The sequence below is a fragment of the Pecten maximus genome, chromosome 2 (assembly GCF_902652985.1).
Source record: "Pecten maximus chromosome 2, xPecMax1.1, whole genome shotgun sequence".
NCBI lineage: Eukaryota > Metazoa > Mollusca > Bivalvia > Pectinida > Pectinidae > Pecten > Pecten maximus.
The window spans coordinates 27,130,565-27,153,858 of record NC_047016.1 but is presented as its reverse complement, the minus strand read 5'-3'; the positions used below and the strand labels follow the sequence as shown (position 1 = coordinate 27,153,858).

At 35.9% G+C, this 23,294-nt stretch overlaps 1 protein-coding gene and 1 long non-coding RNA gene across 4 annotated transcripts in view; both read left to right on the top strand.

Moving 5' to 3' along the window:
- Window positions 1-19,306, top strand: part of LOC117321670 (sorting nexin-4-like) — a 32,981-nt gene extending 13,675 nt beyond the window's left edge. Inside the window, exons 7-14 of one of the 3 annotated variants that reach the window (XM_033876178.1) lie at window positions 1,325-1,453; window positions 2,211-2,338; window positions 3,363-3,452; window positions 3,914-4,004; window positions 4,612-4,635; window positions 14,843-15,000; window positions 15,675-15,789; window positions 16,734-19,306. In XM_033876178.1, the coding sequence (XP_033732069.1) occupies window positions 1,325-1,453; window positions 2,211-2,338; window positions 3,363-3,452; window positions 3,914-4,004; window positions 4,612-4,635; window positions 14,843-15,000; window positions 15,675-15,789; window positions 16,734-16,781 (783 nt within the window). In that variant the 3' untranslated portion in view covers window positions 16,782-19,306. Of the gene's footprint in view, window positions 1-1,324; window positions 1,454-2,210; window positions 2,339-3,362; window positions 3,453-3,913; window positions 4,005-4,608; window positions 4,636-14,842; window positions 15,001-15,674; window positions 15,790-16,733 lie in introns of all 3 variants that reach the window. The other 2 variants (XM_033876177.1, XM_033876179.1) reach the window with 2 other exon arrangements.
- On the top strand, window positions 11,847-14,549 carry LOC117321671. Its single transcript, XR_004531393.1, has 3 exons — window positions 11,847-11,904; window positions 13,636-13,670; window positions 14,514-14,549. It is a non-coding gene; the product is annotated as an uncharacterized LOC117321671 (long non-coding RNA).
- Window positions 19,307-23,294: the final 3,988 nt, after the last annotated feature.

Sequence of the window (23,294 nt, the reverse complement as noted above, 5' to 3'; positions counted from 1 at the left end):
GTTGTGGAGCACTAAGTGTGTACTACACTGATGGTAGTAATAAGTTGTTACAGCAGCCAGTGTAATATATAGATAAAATGTTTTTAGGTAACTGTATGTAGTATATGTTATAAGGTAACTGTATGGAGTATATGTTATAAGGTAACTGTATGGAGTATATGTTTTAAGGTAACTGTATGTAGTATATGTTTTAAGGTAACTGTATGTAGTATATGTTTTAAGGTAACTGTATGGAGTATATGTTATAAGGTAACTGTATGGAGCATATGTTTTACGGTAACTGAAAGGAGTATATGTTTTAAAGTTACTGTAGGGAGGAGATGATTCATAGATTCTTTTAAAAATATGTCAACTGTTCTGTAATACACGTAAATGTTGAATTTGAGTCTTGTCAACAGTTATATCTTTAACCAGACACTAATTACAACCCAGTGTGTGGTAAGGCATGGCAAGTCTCCATTAATCTTTTGATGTGATCACCATTTGGACTTTGGACACCATTATTCACTCTCACTCAGTGTTAAAGCCTTTTGGACCTCATTTTACTAGTCATTACTATAACTCTTTATACTTTAAAGCAATGTTATGGACATTAAGGAATTTGGCATTTATATTATAATAGGTACCCTTTGACCCTGTATGATAAAGTTTTATACATTTGTGCCAGCAGTAGGCAGAAGGATAATTAACTACACTGTTGTTTTTAGCTCACCGGTTACGAGTAACCGAGAGCTAATGCTGTCACCCCGTCATCGGCGTCGGTGTCCTACCCCAAAACTTGAAAAGTTTTTGGGGTAAGTTTTTGGAAAGCTTGTAAGTCCAAAAATATACACCTCATGCCCTTCTAATTTGGTTCATACATTCATTAGAGAAACAGGAGTGATGCTGTGGCAAAATCTTACAGAAAAAAATTGGCATTTTACCATTTAGTGGACTTACTTTTTTTTAACACAAAAACTCACTTTAAAGATTTTGGGGGTTAGTTTTGAAAAGCTTGTAAGTCCACACCCTTCTTATTTGGTTTATACATCCATTAGAGGTTTAGGAGCAATATTATGTGACGTACAATTTCAAAATGACATGCTTATACATACATAAAAAATGAATGCATAGTGTGATTGCTGCTGCCGGTGAGCTTTCGCTATCATTGATTGCACTTGTTGTACCAGATGTAGTCAGTCCCCTTCTGACATCTGTTTAAACAGTCTTCACCACCAAGGCCAAATCATACTTGTATTTTTGTGTTTCCATATTGTTTGGGTACACAATCATCAACACAACAAATTAGTATGATTTTTTTTTAAGTAGTCTTTCAATATTTTAGGCTGATTCCAAATTGAAAAGTCTGAGTGCATCATTTCGTCTGAAGAAACCAGACAGAAGATTCGAGGAGCTGAAAAATTACAGCAATGAGCTTGAAAATAACATTTCCAATCTACTGAAGATACGTGCTGTAAGTGTTTAAGTCAAATCAAAGCTATTTCAATTCTTCTTTTTGTTCATATCACAAAGATCAACTTCTGATTTAGTGTCTCTATCCTCTTCAGTGGTTTTAGACAAAGTCTCAAATGACCTATTCTAATCGCCTTTTGTCAATCAGCATGCAACCATAAACAATTTACATTTTCGACTTCTCAGAAACCTCTGAACCAATTTCAGTGAAATCTTTCAGAAACCTTCCATGGAAAAAGGTCAACCAAAATTGTAAATTGTAAATTATAAATTATATGGAAATCACATTTTCGACTATCATTTCTAGATCTATTTGAATTCGTTTTAACGTGGTTAACATTACCAACATGGGATGACAGTTTGATTGTATACACATGTTGGCCCTGACTGACCCCTAGGGGTTGATGGGCAGAACCAAATAGTGTTAAATTAAATGAAATATTTTAAAACTCAGGTAACCATTAAGGCCCATGGCCATCTTGTTATATGCTATGAACATATAAACCTTTAAAGATCCCTGAATTACTTAAATAATCAAGATGTAAAAAATGCTTTTTAAATTAATATCCTTGTTTTGACTATATAGTAGTGACAGCATTACACAATGTACATGTAGACAATCCCTGTTTTCATTGGTCAATCACTGAGTTATTGTTCATTCAACTCAACTTTTCTTTGGTCAAGCATATCAGCTATCATTGGTCACCAGTGTGTGTTATGTTTGTATTTGTTGGTCACATGTCTGTTGACCATTACAGAGAATGGCTGACAAGATTTATGGGATACACAAGGTGCATGCTAACTACAGCCGTGTGTTTTGTGAGTGGAGTGGTATAGAGAAGGACATGGCAGAGCCACTACAGAGTGCAGGGCACTACATGAATGTGTGAGTATCACATGTACATACGGTCAATATTCTACCTGTAATCAATATACTACTATAAACCTGTAATCAATATTCTACTATAAACCTGTAATCAATATTCTACTATAAACCTGTAATCAATATACTACTACAAACCTGTAATCAATATTCTACTATAAACCTGTAATCAATATACTACTACAAACCTGTAATCAATATACTATAAACCTGTAATCAATATTCTACTATAAACCTGTAATCAATATACTACTATAAACCTGTAATCAATATTCAACTATAAACCTGTAATCAATATACTACTACAAACCTGTTAAATCAATATTCTACTATACACCTGTAATCAATATTCTACTATAAACCTGTAATCAATATTCTACTATAAACCTGTAATCAATATACTTCTACAAACCTGTTAAATCAATATTCTACTATACACCTGTAATCAATATTCTACTATAAACCTGTAATCAATATTCTACTATAAACTGTAATCAATATTCTACTATAAACCTGTAATCAATATTCTACTATAAACCTGTTAAATCAATATTCTACTATAAACCTGTAATCAATATACTACTACAAACCTGTTAAATCAATATTCTACTATACACCTGTAATCAATATTCTACTATAAACCTGTAATCAATATTCTACTATAAACCTGTAATCAATATACTACTACAAACCTGTTAAATCAATATTCTACTATACACCTGTAATCAATATTCTACTATAAACCTGTAATCAATATTCTACTATAAACCTGTAATCAATATTCTACTATAAACTGTAATCAATATTCTACTATAAACCTGTAATCAATATTCTACTACAAACCCTGTAATCAATATTCTACTACAAACCTGTAACTTGTCCAGATTTATTACCCCCCCCCCCCCCCCCCCCCCCCCCCCCCCTTACTCCACACCCATCAGAGATCTGAAGGAGATACTGTAATGCTGTTATCTGTCTTTCATCCCCCCCCGTGGGCATCAGTTTAGTTTCTGTGACCTTGTTTCAGGTTCAGCCAATCTGTGGACAGTGCTTTAGAGGATGAGGAGCAGTATGCTGATCAACTTAAGGAATACCTGGCCTTTGGGGATGCCCTCAGGTAGGTGATCATTTTGTAGGAGATAAAGTGTAATCTTGTGATTCCTAACTGTAGGAGATATAGTGTAATCTTGTGATTCCTAACTGTAGGAGATATAGTGTAATCTTGTGATTCCTAACTGTAGGAGATAAAGTGTAATCTTGTGATTCCTATCTGTAGGAGATATATATAGTGTAATCTTGTGATTCCTAACTGTAGGAGATATAGTGTAATCTTGTGATTCCTAACTGTAGGAGATATAGTGTAATAAGAAGATTTCCTTCCTGTGATTGATCCTGACAAGAACAGGTCTCTGTTTTATTTTTGTCTATCAATTTGGTGCTCTTTTATTCACTTATATGTAAACTCTTTTTGTATTCTGTCATATTCCTTGATGACAAATTAAAAAAAAAAATATAACAAATTAAACAAACAGCTCATGTTACCTGGTAATGATCATAATGCTATGTGTATGTTGACAGGTCTGTGTGTAGGAAATATGAATGTCTACAGTATGACCTTGAACGAGCTGATGATAACCTCTCCTACAAGGCCAATCAGAAAGAACAAATGGTGAGTGTTTCTATGATCTAACAGACCAATGCTGGTTCAATAATTGGTCTGTAATCATATATTCAAGCTCTGGTTGAATTGTTACTTAACATTTGGCCCTACAGGACCGGTTTGAGTGTAACATGTTAAATTAAGGTCAAAGTTCAATGTACATTTCTTAATTTCATTTCTGGCTTTGCTTCAAATTTAGCAGCGTTTTTATCTTGATGTAGGCATAGCTGTATAGAATAATGAAGTAAGATAAAACATACACTAGCCTTGTTGTAGATCTAATCAGCACAGCTGTCTCAAATCATGTCACATTATTGTGTTTAGTGAACTAAAGTTGTCATACACACCATCAACTTATCATGATCTGTTTTGTTTATCAATCATCCAGGCCAATATTATCCAGGCAATTCTTAAATAATTAATTACTAATCTGTTTTCTGCGCATGGTAAATATCGTTAATCAAACCCCATTATGTCAGGTGGGCATTTTCAATTTAAGAATCATAACAATTGGCATACATTTATTGACTTCTAATAAATCCTATATTACTTCAGAATTGTGTGAAACCTTGATAGTTATCTCCCCTGTATATATGTATTTTTGACATGCTAGCAGGAAAACCCGGAAAGTCCATCCCAGGTAAAGTGATCATATACCTGTAAAGTGATATAAATCAACAGGTAAAATTAGAAATATTGTGTAGATATAGAGGTAAGCTTTGGTATATCTGATCTATAGGTGTAATTAGCAATATTCAGGGGTAAACTGTTATTCATCTTCAAGTAAAAATAGAGATACCTGCATACGGTAAGTTTTATGTGTCTACAGATATGTTTTATATATCTAAAGGACACAAATGAGATTTTCTGATAAAGTTTTATATACATGTATCTACAGGTAGAAATAAAGATATTCTGGTATAATATTCAATTGTGATTGTGATCATGACTTCTTTTGGCTAGACCTGTTAAAATCTCAGATATACAGTCAAACTTCGATGTTTCGAAGTTCAAGGGACTAACAGAAAAACTTCGAAACAGCGGGACTTCGAATAATTCATGGTTGACAATAGATCGATGTTTTCTTGATAATGACCATATCTGTTAACGTTACATGTCCTCAGTGTCTTCGTGTTGATCGTCGCCTGTCAGGCTCACATCGAAAAGTTTAGTTAATTTATACCTCAAACACAACAAAATAAAAATTCTTTTCATTAATTATACCTAAGCATTTTATTAATCAAACAAAATATGTATCGGTTACAAAACACTTATATCACGTTTAACAGATAAAGCAAAAGAAGTACAATGCACACTTATGTAAGTTGTTAGGCTTTTCTGCTAAAGACACGTGCGTTTACGTTATGTGCATATAAAATACGGAATGCCGATCGGTTGGAGAATGCATGATTGAATGACAAATAGTCGATTTACTTGGATATTTATGTATAAGTTTGAAACATGACACTTTGAATATGAGTGAAGCCATCGCTAATTGTTTGTGTTTAAAATTGGTCCGATTGTTTTACAGTTCCGTAAAATTTACTCACCGACCGCTGATTTCAATGACGGCGGAGATTATCAGAGACGACTACCGAAATGTTTTACCGGAGTGATTAAATGTCATGGCTTCTAAATACACCTTTTATCTATCAATTTGGTCTGATTATTAATTAACCCCATGAACGGGAGTGACAACACACGCTATCGTTATCCCTACTGTCAGTCAGGGCATTTGGGGGAGAGGTGTGAAATCTTGCCGCAGGGGTCACGACAAACACCTGTCCAGTGGTCAGTACAGGTAAATTTTTTGTTCGAATCATGAGATGTCAATTACCTATAATATCATAGCTAACGGGTCATGAAAATAGTTCGATACATCGAAAACTTCGATTTATAAAAATTCGAATCATACATAGTTTCGTTACTTAGTGGTGTTATATAGTGAGAAAATTCGGGACCAAGCAAAAAGTTCGATACAGCGAGAAATTCGAATCAACGAAGTTCGAATCATCGAGGTTTGACTAGTTAAATTGAAATTATTTTTATTTCAACAACATGTATCATTAATGTAGATAGACATAGTACAGGTCCGATATCTTTGTGTACCCTTGTTTATGGCGGTCCATTATCTATGTGTACCTTTGTTTTATGACAACAAAATCAAAACAATGATTGTGCATTTGCATGTAAATGTTGTGAATATTGCATGTACATGTGTACTGCTATATGAAAAGTGCTTTTCATAATACACCAACTTGCATGTCGGATCCTTCGAACATTCATACATTATTATCGGGCCCAGTATACAAATAAATGTAATATTGAAAGCACAGTGTCATATTAATTTTATTACTGTAAATTTCAAAATGATATCGAAAATGAATTATTTGTTGTTTGAATATGATATAAACCTAAATGCAAATTTAAACTAGCCCTGACCATTATATTTCAAGCCCACCATCATCAGATAGTGTGCTATTCAAATCACCTTGCATCCTTGGTCCATCTGTCATCTGTAAACTATCCTTGTCATCAGATATTCCTCAAAATTCATGTGTAGGTCACCCTTGTTCCCTAGTTGTGCAAACTGAATTTAGATTTTTGATCAGAAAAACAGAATGGCTGACAGGCTGCCATCTTGGATTTTGAGAATTGTAGTTTGTTATCGCTCCTTCTAGAAAAGAACTTGAAGGATGTTTCTCAAACTTTACATGTATTCATTTTATCAGATTATTAATAGAGAAAAAAGAAAGAAGTGAAAAGTATTGAGTATTGAGAAAAGTATAAACTGAATATTAAACCTGACTTCACTGAAATTGATTGGAAATGATTGATATATGATATAATCAAGACCTATTTTTGAAAATTTAAAGTGTAGGAGATTTAAAATACAATATGACCATCATAGCAGCATTTCATTTTTTATAAATTTATTAATTAAAATCCAATATGATCAATTTGCGCTCTTTAGTGCTAATCTTCTGAAATAAGATACAGTTTCTAATAAACTTACTCCCCCATTACCAGTTTAATGAAAGTAATTTATGTGCATGGTTGAAATCTATCATTCTAGTAAGTGACAGCATGGAATCTAATATGGCTGCCCTGGAACAGCCCACAGTATCTGGGAAATATTATCTTCAACTTGATTGGATATTTTTTGTAAAAAGTTTGTAGTTCTAATTATGAACTGATTTTGCGAAATTAGATAAAAAATGCATGGTTGTGGTCAAATTAGATATAGACACTACTAACCCTGATTCTATCATGAAGAAAGAGACCATGAAGAAAGAGAGCTGGCCCTGATGAAAAATTAGGACCAAAACTCCTCTGGTGCAGCATGAGTATCAAGCTTGCAGTGATATAAGGGGGGACAAAGGGTCCGTGTAAAACCCAACCCCTACCTAGAGAAAATATTAAATATAAAAGCTGTGTGGTGCATTCTTAAGGAGTTTGTGGATTATTATTATTTCACAACAATTGCTAAACAACAAGTTATCTCAACTTTCATACACTGACATGCTTGGTGACTGACTCCTCTCTCACCAAGCCCCAGGCCAGGACAGCTACAGTAATTTTATCAGGTGGTGGGTGTCTTTTGTTTATTCAATCAGGCCAGGGTCAAAGTGTCTGAATTTTCCAGAATCTTATGAGGAATGAGAGCAGAAGATGGCTGACAGTAATCGTTTCCTATAGAAAACAAATGAGCGACCGCTGTTCCAAAATCACGGTCATTACTCACATTATACAGGTGGTCGCTATACAGAGGGTAGTTATATAGTAAGATCCCACTGCGAATCTGAATATCGGTCGTTATAGACAGGCGGTCGTTTTATACAGTTGGTTATTAGAGCAGGATCTACTGTATATATTTTTGGCATGGATGGAAGCGTGCAAGTGCTGTTGTGCTGTTACTTCACACATTTTTCAACAGAAGTATAGATAGTATAATAGAACATACAATGTGAGTGTTTTCACATGGTCTGCAGTGTTTGTTTTGCTTCTAATTGAAATTCTTCCAGTTGGTAAATTGTTTCTAATAATAGCTACCAAAAGCTGGAACCCAGCAGGCCATGAATGACAATCTAGGAACTATCATGGATTTTAGAGGCCTTAAGACCCTGGTCTTACATTATAGTTACCATGCCAGTACTGCTATTTACATTACAAACACTGATGTCAGATAAGGCTATGGAACTTGAACTGGAGCATCCTGAAGTGAGGTGGAAATAATGCTGTATATATAGAGTGTAGCACCCTGGGGATAGAAGAACAGGGTTATAGGGGAAATCTTTAAAATTCTTCTTTCAAAGTATACATTGATAATTAAAGGAATTTTAACTTAATTTGATTAAGGTGGAAAGAAGTCAGCCAAAATGATGGCTAATTGCAGTGGTCATTCATTATAAAGGGGCGAAATAGGAAGATAACTATAAAACATTCAATCCTGTTCCCTCTAGAAAATGGAATCAAAGGATTTGAATACGGTTTTATGAATCACATTCCCACCTTTATTTTATTGTGTATTGTGACTGTTGTAGGTACAGGGTAAGATTGTGCATTGACTGTTGTAGGTACAGGGTAAGATTGTGTATTGTGACTGTTGTAGGTACAGGGTAAGATTGTGTATTGTGACTGTTGTAGGTACAGGGTAAGATTGGTTTATGACTGTTGTAGGTACAGGGTAAGATTGTGTATTATGACTGTTGTAGGTACAGGGTAAGATGGTGTATTGACTGTTGTAGGTACAGGGTAAGATTGTGTATTGACTGTTGTAGGTACAGGGTAAGATTGTGTTGTAGGTACAGGGTAAGATTGTGTATTGACTGTTGTAGGTACAGGGCAAGATTGTGTATTGTGACTGTTGTAGGTACAGGGTAAGATTGTGTATTGACTGTTGTAGGTACAGGGTAAGATGGTGTATTGACTGTTGTAGGGTACAGGGTAAGATTGGTATTATGACTGTTGTTAGGTTACAGGGTAAGATTGTGTATTGTTGTAATGGTAAGGTATATATGTAGGTCGGTAAGGTTATTGACTGTAGGTACAGTAAATGTTTGCTGTAGAAGGTAATGTGTTACGTAACAGGTAGGGTTTGATATTGAGTCGGATGTTGTGTAGGGAATTGTTATATTTGTAGGTACAGGAAATGATGTGGTACAGGGTAGATTGTGTTATGACTGTTGTAGGTACAGGGTAAGATTGTGTTGTAGTACAGGTAGATTGTGTTTAGTGACAGGTAGTTTGAGTAACGGTAGTGTTTATACTTGTGGTACAGGGTAATTTGTTGTTGTAGTCAGGGTAGATGTGTTTGACTTTAGTACAGGAGAGTGTATTGACGTTTAGGTACAGGTAGAGTTGACTGTGTAGTAATGGTATGCTGTTGTAGGTACGGTAAGATGTGTATGCTGTTTATACGGTAGATGTTTGATGGGTACAGGTAAGTTGATTGATGTGAGTACAGGTAGATTGTTGATAGTAAGTAAGATGTTTATGTGAGGTACAGGGTAAGATGGTTTATGACTTGTAGGACGGTAATGATTGTGTTTAGGACAGGTAAGATGTGTATGATTAGGTACAGGTAAGATTGTGTATTGACTTGTAGGTACAGGGTAGATTGTGATTGACTGTGTAGGTACAGGGTAGATTGTGTATGACTGTGTGGTACAGGTAAGATTGTGTATGAGTGTAGGTACAGGTAAGATTGTGATTGGACATGTTGTAGGTATACAGGTGATGAGGTTACAGTAGATGTGTATTGACTGTTGTAGGTACAGGGAGATTGTGTTGTAGGAAGGGTAGATTGGATGTTGACTGAGGTACAGGGTAAGATTGTGATTATGACTGTTGTAGGTACAGGGTAAGATTGTATTGACTGTGTAGGTACAGGGTAAGATTGTGTTTGACTGTTTAGGTACAGGGTAAGATTGTGTAGGAACTGTGTAGGTACAGTAAGTGAGATTTAGTACGGTAAGATTGTGTATTAGACTGTGTAGGTACAGGGTAAGATGATGTATGTGGACAGGTAGATTTATTGTTGTAGGTACAGGGTAAGATGTGTATTTGACTGTTGTAGTACAGGGTAATGTATTGACTGTTGTAGGTACAGGGTAAGATTGTGTTATGACTTGTAGGTACAGGGTAAGATTGTGTATTGTGACTTGTAGGTACAGGGTAAGATTGTGTATTGTGACTTGTAGGTACAGGGTAAGATTGTGTATTGACTGTTGTAGGTACAGGGTAAGATTGTGTATTGACTGTTGTAGGTACAGGGTAAGATTGTGTATTGACTGTTGTAGGTACAGGGTAAGATTGTGTAATTGACTGTTGTAGGTACAGGTAAGATTGTGTATTGTGATGTAGGACAGGGTAAGATTGTATTGACGTGTGTACAGGGTAAGACTGTTTTGTCGTAAATTGTGATGACTTGTAGGTACAGGGTAAGATGTGTATTGACTGTTGTAGTAAGGTAAGATTGTGTTATGACTTGTAGGTACAGGGTAAGATTGTGTATTGACTGTTGTAGGTACAGGGTAAGATTGTGTTGTAGGTACAGGGTAAGATTGTGTATTGACTGTTGTAGGTACAGGGTAAGATTGTGTATTGACTGTTGTAGGTACAGGGTAAGATTGTGTTATGACTTGTAGGTACAGGGTAAGATTGTGTATTGTGACTTGTAGGTACAGGGTAAGATTGTGTATTGTGACTTGTAGGTACAGGGTAAGATTGTGTATTTAGATTGTATGGAGGTACAGGGTAAGATTGTGTATTGGACTGTTGTAGGTACAGGGTAAGTATTGCTTTGTAGGTACAGGGTAAGATTGTGTATTGACTGTTGTAGGTACAGGTAGATTGTTGTAGGTAGGTAATTGTGTTTGAGGTACAGGGTAAGATGTGTTGAAATATGACTTGAGGTACATTGTAGGTAGTAGGTAAGATTGTTGGTAGTACAGAATATTGTGTATTGACTTGTAGGTACAGGGTAAGATTGTGTATTGTGACTGTTGTAGGTACAGGGTAAGATTGTGTATTGTGACTGTTGTAGGTACAGGGTAAGATGGTGTATTGACTGTTGTAGGTACAGGGTAAGATTGTGTATTGTGACTGTTGTAGGTACAGGGTAAGATTGTGTATTGTGACTTGTAGGTACAGGGTAAGATTGTGTATTGTGACTTGTAGGTACAGGGTAAGATTGTGTATTATGACTGTTGTAGGTACAGGGTAAGATTGTGTATTGTGACTTGTAGGTACAGGGTAAGATTGTGTATTGTGACTGTTGTAGGTACAGGGTAAGATTGTGTATTTTGACTGTTGTAGGTACAGGGTAAGATTGTGTATTGACTGTTGTAGGTACAGGGTAAGATTGTGTTGTAGGTACAGGGTAAGATTGTGTTATGACTTGTAGGTACAGGGTAAGATTGTGTATTGTGACTTGTAGGTACAGGGTAAGATTGTGTATTGACTGTTGTAGGTACAGGGTAAGATTGTGTATTGTGACTGTTGTAGGTACAGGGTAAGATTGTGTATTGACTGTTGTAGGTACAGGGTAAGATTGTGTATTGACTGTTGTAGGTACAGGGTAAGATTGTGTTGTAGGTACAGGGTAAGATTGTGTTATGACTTGTAGGTACAGGGTAAGATTGTGTATTATGACTGTTGTAGGTACAGGGTAAGATTGTGTTATTGATTGTAGGTACAGGGTGATTGTTATTGATGTTGTAGTACAGGGTAAGATTGTGTATTTGACTGTTGTAGGTACAGGGTAAGATTGTTGTAGGTACAGGGTAGTGATTGATTGTAGGTACAGGGTAAGATTGTGTATTGTGACTGTTGTAGGTACAGGGTAAGATTGTGTATTGTGACTGTTGTAGGTACAGGGTAAGATTGTGTATTATGACTGTTGTAGGTACAGGGTAAGATTGTGTATTGACTGTTGTAGGTACAGGGTAAGATTGTTTATTGTGACTGTTGTAGGTACAGGGTAAGATGGTGTATTGACTGTTGTAGGTACAGGGTAAGATTGTGTATTATGACTGTTGTAGGTACAGGGTAAGATTGTGTTGTAGGTACAGGGTAAGATGGTGTATTGACTGTTGTAGGTACAGGGTAAGATTGTGTATTGTGACTGTTGTAGGTACAGGGTAAGATGGTTTATTGATGTTGTAAGGTATGACTGTGTTTGACGTGTAGTACAGGGTAAGATGTGTAGTGACGTTGTAGGTACAGGGCAAGATTGTGTATTGTGACTGTTGTAGGTACAGGGTAAGATTGTGTATTGACTGTTGTAGGTACAGGGTATGATTGTGTAAGGTATGATGTTGGTAGGTACAGGGTAAGATTGGTATGACTGTTGTAGGTTACAGGGTAAGATTGTGTATTTGAGGTGGTACTGTTGTAGGTACAGGGTATGATTGTGTATTGTGATTGTAGGTACAGGGTAAGATTGTGTATTGTGACTGTTGTAGGTACAGGGTAAGATTGTGTATTATGACTGTTGTAGGTACAGGGTAAGATTGTGTATTGACTGTTGTAGGTACAGGGTAAGATGGTGTATTGACTGTTGTAGGTACAGGGTAAGATTGTGTATTATGACTGTTGTAGGTACAGGGTAAGATTGTGTATTGACTGTTGTAGGTACAGGGTAAGATTGTGTATTGACAGTTGTAGGTACAGGGTAATATTGTGTATTGACTGTTGTAGGTACAGGGTAAGATTGTGTATTGACTGTTGTAGGTACAGGGTATGAATTGTGTATTATGACGTTGTAGGTACAGGGTAAGATTGTGTATTGACTGTTGTAGGTACAGGGTAAGATTGTGTATTATGACTGTTGTAGGTACAGGGTATGATTGTGTATTATGACTGTTGTAGGTACAGGGTAAGATTGTGTATTGACTGTTGTAGGTACAGGGTAAGATTGTGTATTGACTGTTGTAGGTACAGGGTAAGATTGTGTATTATGACTGTTGTAGGTACAGGGTATGATTGTGTATTATGACTGTTGTAGGTACAGGGTAAGATTGTGTATTGACTGTTGTAGGTACAGGGTATGATTGTGTATTGACTGTTGTAGGTACAGGGTAAGATTGTGTATTGACTGTTGTAGGTACAGGGTAAGATTGTGTATTATGACTGTTGTAGGTACAGGGTAAGATTGTGTTGTAGGTACAGGGTATGATTGTGTATTATGACTGTTGTAGGTACAGGGTAAGATGGTGTATTGACTGTTGTGGGTACAGGGTAAGATTGTTTATTATGACTGTTGTAGGTACACGGTAAGATTGTGTATTGACTGTTGTAGGTACAGGGTAAGATTGTGTATTATGACTGTTGTAGGTACAGGGTAAGATTGTGCATTGACTTGTAGGTACAGGGCAAGATTGTGTATTGTGACTTGTAGGTACAGGGTAAGATTGTGTTATGACTTGTAGGTACAGGATAAGATTGTGTTGTAGGTACAGGGTAAGATTGTGTTGTAGGTACAGGGTAAGATGGTTTATTGACTGTTGTAGGTACAGGGTAAGATTGTGTATTATGACTGTTGTAGGTACAGGGTAAGATGGTTTATTGACTGTTGTAGGTACAGGGTAAGATTGTGTTGTAGGTACAGGGTAGGATTGTGTATTATGACTTGTAGGTACAGGGTAAGATTGTGTATTGTGACTGTTGTAGGTACAGGGTAAGATTATGTTGTAGGTACAGGGTATGATTGTGTTGTAGGTACAGGGTATGATTGTGTTGTAGGTACAGGGTAAGATTGTGTATTATGACTGTTGTAGGTACAGGGTAAGATTGTGTTGTAGGTACAGGGTATGATTGTGTTGTAGGTACAGGGTAAGATTGTGTATTATGACTGTTGTAGGTACAGGGTAAGATTGTGTATTATGACTGTTGTAGGTACAGGGTAAGATTGTTTATTATGACTGTTGTAGGTACAGGGTAAGATTGTTTATTATGACTGTTGTAGGTACAGGGTAAGATTGTTTATTATGACTGTTGTAGGTACAGGGTAAGATTGTTTATTATGACTGTTGTAGGTACAGGGTATGATTGTGTTGTAGGTACAGGGTAAGATTGTGTATTATGACTGTTGTAGGTACAGGGTAAGATTGTGTTGTAGGTACAGGGTAAGATTGTGTATTATGACTGTTGTAGGTACAGGGTAAGTTGTGTATTATGACTGTTGTAGGTACAGGGTAAGATTGTGTTGTAGGTACAGGGTAAGATGGTTTATTATGACTGTTGTAGGTACAGGGTAAGATTGTGTATTATGACTGTTGTAGGTACAGGGTAAGATTGTGTTGTAGGTACAGGGTAAGATGGTTTATTGACTGTTGTAGGTACAGGGTAAGATTGTGTATTGTGACTGTTGTAGGTACAGGGTAAGATTGTTTATTATGACTGTTGTAGGTACAGGGTAAGATTGTTTATTATGACTGTTGTAGGTACAGGGTAAGATTGTGTATTATGACTGTTGTAGGTACAGGGTAAGATTGTGTATTGTGACTGTTGTAGGTACAGGGTAAGATTGTGTATTGACTGTTGTAGGTACAGGGTATGATTGTGTATTATGACTGTTGTAGGTACAGGGTAAGATTGTGTATTGTGACTGTTGTAGGTACAGGGTATGATTGTGTATTATGACTGTTGTAGGTACAGGGTAAGATGGTTTATTGACTGTTGTAGGTACAGGGTAAGATTGTGTATTGACTGTTGTAGGTACAGCGTAAGATTGTGTTGTAGGTACAGGGTAAGATTGTGTATTGACTGTTGTAGGTATAGGGTAAGATTGTGTATTGTGACTGTTGTAGGTACAGGGTAAGATTGTGTATTGACTGTTGTAGGTACAGGGTAAGGCTGGTGGGTCATTCTCACTTACTGGAATGAAATCTAAACTGTTTGGAGGAGACACCCCTGAACAACGTGACCAGAAGGTCAAACAATTGGAGGAGCAGATTCAGCAAGCAGAACAAGAACTTCAGTTTGCCAACCAGGAGACACAGTAAGTTGCCTCCCTTGTCTGGAACCCTGCTTGAATTAATTGCCCCGTCGACATGCATGTTAGATAAAAGTTCTAACATTATCTCTATGGGTGGCTTATTGTGTTGTACAGTGTATCAGTTGTCTCTGTTGTAATCCTTTATAATCTTCAGTGTTTAGTCTAATGTTTTGAAACTTTCGAAAGAGATCACTTCTAGCATAGTCTCTGAAATAAGATACATTTCTTGCCACATTTGTTTTAATGAAAAGTCATGCAGCCACTCTCCAAGAAATTATGGTTTCTATTTCAACCAAATTGAAAAAATTGAATTGTGATATAAAAAATTGAATTCATTTTAAAATGATATTGATCACATTTCCCAAAAAGTTACGTTTGATGTGAAACTGCAATGTTTGATGCGAAACTGCAATGTCATGACATCCTGTATGTTATTCTGCCCTGACAATGGATTAAATATACATTATGTAGTTGGATCAGAATAACTGGTTATTAGAAATTAATATTTCTGACAATTAAACCCTTGTAATAGAATTTCATTTCAAGTTGATCTTGGTGCAGTGTCAGTTTTATTAAATTTGATAAATTAAGTTTAGTTTTTAAGATATAAAGAATAGTTATCATTGGAAAGGTGATTCTGAAATTTGTGTGGTTAAAACTGAACCTTTACACTACAGGAAGTTTGTAGATGCTGCCCTACGGGACATTGATCGATTTAAACGACAGAGAGTTAAGGATCTTCGGGAAATATTTACTAACTATGCTATCATGCAAATAAAACAAAGTAAGAAGGTAAGTAAACACAGCCTGATGAAACATTTATGTGTAGATTAAGGATAATTCTCTGTGGAGAGTTTATCATAGACATGGAGGTATATACTAGGGAATGTAACATGGATGTATCAATTATTTACTCTGTACAGTGTAATTGGATGGTATCATTTTATTTATTTAATACAGTGTAATTGAAAGGTATAATGTTTTATTCAGTACATTGTAATATGAATGTATCAATTATTTATTCAGTACATTGTAATATGAATGTATCAATTATTTATTCGGTACATTGTAATATGAATGTATCAATTATTTATTCGGTACATTGTAATATGAATGTATCAATTATTTATTCAGTTCATTGTAATATGAATGTATCAATTATTTATTCAGTACAGTGTAATTGGAGGGTATCAATTATTTATTCAGTTCATTGTAATATGAATGTATCAATTACTTATTCAGTACACTGTAATATGAATGTATCAATTATTTATTCAGTACAGTGTAATTGGAGGGTATCAATTATTTATTCAGTTCATTGTAATATGAATGTATCAATTATTTATTCGGTACATTGTAATATGAATGTATCAATTATTTATTCAGTACATTGTAATATGAATGTATCAATTATTTATTTAGTACATTGTAATTGGAGGGTATCAATTATTTATTCAGTACACTGTAATATGAATGTATCAATTATTTATTCAGTACATTGTAATATGAATGTATCAATTATTTATTCAGTACAGTGTAATTGGAGGGTATCAATTATTTATTCAGTTCATTGTAATATGAATGTATCAATTACTTATTCAGTACACTGTAATATGAATGTATAAATGATTTATTCAGTACATTGTAATATGAAGGTATCAATTATTTATTCAGTACAGTGTAATTGGAACGTATCAATTATTTATTCTTTAAATAACCATTTGATTTCTTTACAGGGCATTGCAATTTGGACAAGTGCAAAGGATTGCTTTACAAAAATGTGAATTCACTGACAACATCGGAACTGTTTTACTAGTTACTACATCATACAGGAGCTTGTGACCATGATTTTAGTTTTCAACAATCAGATTCACACAGGTGTGTAGGACACATATAGCAGCCATTAATGTTGTCTGTGTGTTCTTAGCCAGAAAGCATTGTGTATGATTTGTTACAAATAGTTTTGAATGGACAGAAGGGGACCAAATTTGTACATTGTTATAGTGCTGTGATGTGAGGGAAAATAAATGTGAGGCAGACAATCCAACGTACTGTTAGGTATTAAATTAGTAATACTTTACATGTAAGTCATTTGGGAGTTCAGTGACTGTCTACCAAATATATACTGTACAATGATCTGGTCAAGGAAGCTAAATGTATGACCTACACGATATATTACCCCATATATACACTTGGTCATTGGTGTTACCAGAGTCCTTGGTGTTACAGAGTTATTGGTGTTACTTGACACATCAGTCATTAGTGTTACACGAATCATTTGTGTTATCCTAAATGTAGATGTGTATTTGTGTAACAATATTACCCTAACTATGTATATGTATTAGTGTAACCAGGTTACCCTATCTACAATGTATATGTTGATATTTCTACCACAATACGCTGTGTTATTCCACTCTCGAGCCATTGTATAAATGTGCCGACTGTTGGATATATATATGTTATATTCCACTAGTGGAATATGACCTTCCGGTCTTTCATTGGTCAAGAATTCAAACTTTGACCCAAGCTGCAATTATTATTGACATCAACAATAATTGAATGACTTCACATCACTGGGTCCTGTACACCTTATTTGCATACGCAAAATAAGACTTGGTAGTGATTCCCTTTGATTCAAGCCGATATTATTGTGGTAGAAACAGGTCATACGACTCGTGATTTTTGGATACGATATTTGTTTCACACTTGCAAGTTATTTTTTAAAAGTTACGAAATACACTCGCTGAAGCTTGTCTTTTGTAACTTTAAAAAGATAACTTATCTTGTAGAATAAATTCCATATCCAACAACCACTCGTTGTGTAACCTCTATATATAATACATCAGTGGAACCTAACAATTACATGGAGTACTGGTCAAACATTACATACTCGACTGTTTTGCTATTTGAGATTTAAACTATGGATTCCTCTATAATTGCCATCTTTATATGAATTCAAGTGTTGTGAGGGTTTAATCCTGTATCAAACTTCCTTAATCGGCCATTATATGTGATCCCACCTTGATATATTTACCGACTGATATTGTTGTATCTATGACCTTTGATAACCTTTGTGACATTGAATTGGTGCATGAATGGGGCATCAATGTTAAACACACACATCTTTTTGCTAAAATGATTTTTGTTTTGACTGATTATTTAACCTTGATTTCCCATCAGAAGTATTGGAATATATACACAGGATCACTAGAAAGATAAGAATGAAAATTGATACTGATGACTGACTTTATCATTTCTGTAATGATATCCAAACCTTCAGAGCTAAACATGAAAAAAATCACAAATTTTATATTGTACATGTAATCACAAATAGATAAGGGATGGAGCATCAACACAAAGGATTCCGTAAACTTGTAGGTTTTAATATGTTTACATGTTTTGGATGGCTAGGCCAACCGTCATCAGAACAATTTTACATTGGTAACAGGATAGCTAAGGTGCAAATTACGGTTCAACAATCTGATTGTTACATTGTCACGTGATTAAACAATGGTATAATAAAGTGCTGGGAAAAGGCAAAGTAACTTGTGATGGACATAATGGAAATATTGTACATGTAAGTGATAGAATTTTTTTTTTTTCTTAATTTTATGAAGCAATAATTTTTCAAAAAGGAAATTAAACAAACTGATAGATAATGGTGATGGGCTACGTGTTTAGTTTCCCTGATATTGCCACTTAATGTTCACACATGAATTGGAGTGTTTACAAGGTTGCTATTTAGAAATGTAGAATATCTAAGGAACATTGGCATTGGAGGGGGGGGTCTTATTAAATGTTAGAGTGTTCCATAGTATATTGTTGTGTTTGTGGTTAATGTTGAAAACTGTATTTCCCCAAGTGTGACATTAGAAGTTACCACATACAGAGGTTACTCATTAAAATCAATGAAATCCATGCTTGTTTACGATAAGGTGATACTGTTGTCAGTTATGTACAAAATATATTTATGGATGTGTATTGATATCCCGGAACAATTCGTAATATTGCTGCTTAAATCCCAGTAGTTGGGTTTAGCTGATGGACCAGAACTTTAATCATGTTACATTTATATGTATATGCTTGCATTCCTCTTGGATGATTGTCTGTATTTAGTTTACTTGCTTTGAAGGCTATCTCTGACTACCTGATTGTATGCACTGTTATGTTTAATTTATAATGACTTTTCAAAAGTTTGCTACAATATTAATCAGTCTTGTATAAATACTGACAATTCATCTACTGTGATTGTACTCTCAGTGGGAAATGTGCAATACTGTGTTTTCCTAGTAAAATACACACAATTCAATTCCACGGAGTTATTTTTATATTTCATTGATTTAAAAAAAAACAATGTATACACAAAGACAAATTGTTCAAAATTTTCTATGTATATGTGTTAACTTTGGACAAGTGGGTTTCTGTTGGTATGAAAAAAGTGCATTGATGTAAGTGTGTGGAACATCAGACCTGCTTAATACCCCACAGCTGGGGGGGGGGGTTGAGTATACTGGAATCAGCATGTTTGTCTGTCATGTGTAGACATAATTTTGTACAACCTACTGCTCCCAGAAATATTCACAGATTTCAACAAAACTTTGCTGCGCATGTTATTCATGCCATGTTCTTGTGTCTCCTAGACTACAATCAAGTTCCATCAAATTTTACTGGAGTTATGACCCTTGGTGTCATTTATTGAACCAGTCCTTATATGAGGCAATGGCTAATTATCTTAAAAACAGTTGATATTTTGTGTACACATGTACATCGGAGCATTGCACACATGGATGTAAGCCACACTTCTGACTGTTGTCAGAGGTCATGGTGTCAAAGGTCACAGATGCATTGCAGTACTAAGCTCTAAATGAAGCAGACCTTGATCAGGTAGTGTAATTTATTAAAGACTATAATTGAGACATCAGGTGTTTCCAGAAGTGTTACTATGGAAACTTAATGCAAGCTTTCCATTAGCCAAAGTTAAGGTATCATCCGATTAACCTGAAAATTAGTATACACAGGGTACTCTTTTCCATAACAATATATATCACCTGGTTGCCATAGTAACAAAAAGAAACCCTATGAGCTATCTTGCCCAGACGACTCGAAATAAGTTTAATCTATTTCAATAAAACTACTCAAGAATGTTAGGGGCCATGTTTAGACATGCATGCGGGCATTTCCAGGAAATTTTGGTTGCCATGGTAATCGGGTCACTTCACACAGATTTGTGTAATGGCCAATAATACCTCTTCAGTCCTTAGATCAATTTTATACAAACTTGGTCAAGTGGTTAACTTGTATCCTAGCTTATAGCCACAATAGCCAGACTTGTCTGGGCCCTCTCTCCCAACAGATTAGTTTGTTGTGACCAAAGCAACCAATGCAAAGGTTACAGGCCCATCCTATTACATATTTCAACATTATTTTGCCGTTAAATCACTCCTAGACTTGACAACACGGTTAAATAAAAAAAAAACGAGCAGAAGTAATAAGGTAACAGGTACAGATTTGCGGTCCAAAAGGTTGGTCCATTTTGGACCGGTGTTGTTCGTTTATGAAATAAAGACGGACCTGGCGATTGTATATTGTTTCCAGACGAGCCTTGACAAAGACTCCCAAGGCCTGTAATAACATATGCAGGTCCGTCAAGAATTATGTTTGAAATATTACATCTAAAAAACTAAAAGGTCCCTGGTTTACCATCTACAACCTCTATTGCTAGGATTTTGCCATCAACCATAGCTAGTGTCCGCCTAAATATTCCTCATAAATGTATATTGACCAGCGTTATCAAGCCTGGTCATGACCGTGGAGGGGTCGCTTTAGTGCAAGGTAGACATTTCTCACTCGGGACACCATTTTAAGTCACCCGACGGACTGAGCGTGATAGGTTATTGGTTAGACTTGTGCATTAACTCTTGTTTTTGGTGCTAGTCTTTTACAAAGATCAACTCCAGTACATAATGTCCTTGTTCTGTTTTCCATTCTGTAGAATTCACTATCCACCTATGTTTTAATGCGGATTGGTGCTTTCGTGACATATATTGGTATTTTAGACAGGAAGAGTAGATATAAAGATACGAGGGCTGATTTATGTGTTGTGAGCCTCAATTTGAAAAATGTGAATTTTTCCGGACATATTATATTATTTTTCAACAAATCCCCTTCACTATCTATACACTTTTGCCAGTGGTGTTTAATGGCCTCAATATGCCACTTTTATAGAACTCATTTGTCATCTGTCCAGAAAGTCATCCACTACATGTATGACATTATCATCGGACTGAAAGTGGGTGCCTGAAATAGCTGTTTTCAGTTTTGGAAATATATGAAAGTCTGATGAAGCGATATCAGGTGAATAAGGCGGATGCTCAATCAATTTAAAGCCACAGTCGTGAATGTCAGCCATGGCAATGGCAGAATTGAGAACAGCAGCATTGTCTTGATGGAATAACACACTTTTAGTGAGCTTTCCGCGGGGCTTAAGATAAATATTTTCCCGTAACTGCCTCATAAGTGAATCATAGTATGTGCCATTGGTGGTTTGTCCCTTTTGGAGATAATACATGTATATCAGAAGAATACCATCTCTGAAGAAGAATGTTGACAGGATCTTTCTCAAAAAGGTTGAGATTAGCACGCGATAATGTGCGTCTGTTGTGCTTCTGATCAACTGTCAGAATTGTTGGTAACCATCGGCCCGAAAGCTTTCTCATTGCAAGGTCCTCGGTCAGAATGGAATGTACTCTTTCCTGCTTTCCTGTGAAATGCCAACTCTAGTGGCTATATATCTTTCTGTGACTCGTATGTCAGTCATAACAATATCACGAGCTTAATTGACCATTTCTGGGTTACAACATTAACAGACCTTCCAGGACGGAGGTCATACCCAAGGCTCTGTCGGCCACGCTTAAATTAAGCCACCCACCTTTCCACTGTAGGATATGAAGAGGCATCTTTCCCTAATGTTGCTACTTTATCATTATGGATATTATTAAAGGTGTAAAACCTTTTTTGTGCAAATATTGGATCGCTGTTCTTTCGCCGATTTTGCCTATTTTGCAAAAGCCGCTTGTCTTGTTTACTTTAGAGTGCTACCTCGTCGATATAAATTAACCAAATCAGACCAGTCATTGGGTACACGGCCCTGTATAGTCAGAGAATAGTAGGACTTAAAAAGAACTTCCTTGAGAACCTTCGATACGAGGCTCAGAGAATAGTAGGACTTAAAAAGAACTTCCTTGAGAACCTTCGATACGAGGCTCAGAGATTAGTAGGACTTAAAAAGAACTTCCTTGAGTACCTGCTTCGATACGAGGCTCAAAACATATCAATCATCCCTCGTACATGTTATATAGAAGCTAGAGTGGAGTATGGAGTCGTGTGATGTTTATCCTTACTTGCCTTGTCAAGTTAGCAATATGTCTATGTAGTACGATCGACCATGGCTACATACTGAAGTCCTGTTGCAAACCAGTCACAATACGATGAGCCAAGAAGTCTTGTTTTAATGGGAGTACATAGATGCATAATGTAGTTTAGGTTTGTTTTTGTTTAACGTCCTATTAACAGCCAGGGTCATTTAGGACGTGCCAGGTTTTAAAGGTGGAGGAAGCCGGAGTACCCGGAGAAAAAATACCGGCCTACGGTCAGTACCTGGCAACTGCCCCACGTAGGTTTCGAACTCGCAACCCAGAGGTGGAGAGCTAGTGTTAAAGTGTCGGGACACATTAGCCACTCGGCCACCGCGGCCCCTTACATAATGTAAAGAAGACAACCATTGGACCACAAATAGGCACGTGTAGTCCTATATTATAATTAGCCAGAAATACCAACATGTAGTGTGTCTGGTTAGTTTTATCAAGATAAGACTAGATATGTCCCTGTGGTTTGACTGACCGTTCTATCGACTAAGTTAGTTTGGTTAAACACTCCCCTCAAAATACATGCCTCCTCGGCTGGTATCATTATTACTCTGGGTGACGCCAAGCATTTATAAAGGCAATGTCATTCAATAAGTCTATAGATCCATGAACCCAGGAACCTGTAGTCGGTTCACTTTGATAATATAAGATAATATAACATTCTGTTGTACATATTCAAGCTTGATGGGGTTTATTCTAAAAGAGTGTGAAGTATGGGATAGTATTGAAAACAGTGAAATATCTTATCATGATATTTAGTTTCAGAATAACTTGTATTTCATTCTTGATAAGAAATTAAGTAGCACAAATTTCTTAATTGGTCCATCTACATCATTTCAAAAAGGGAGGTTTTAGTGTTTATTATTTTCCTAG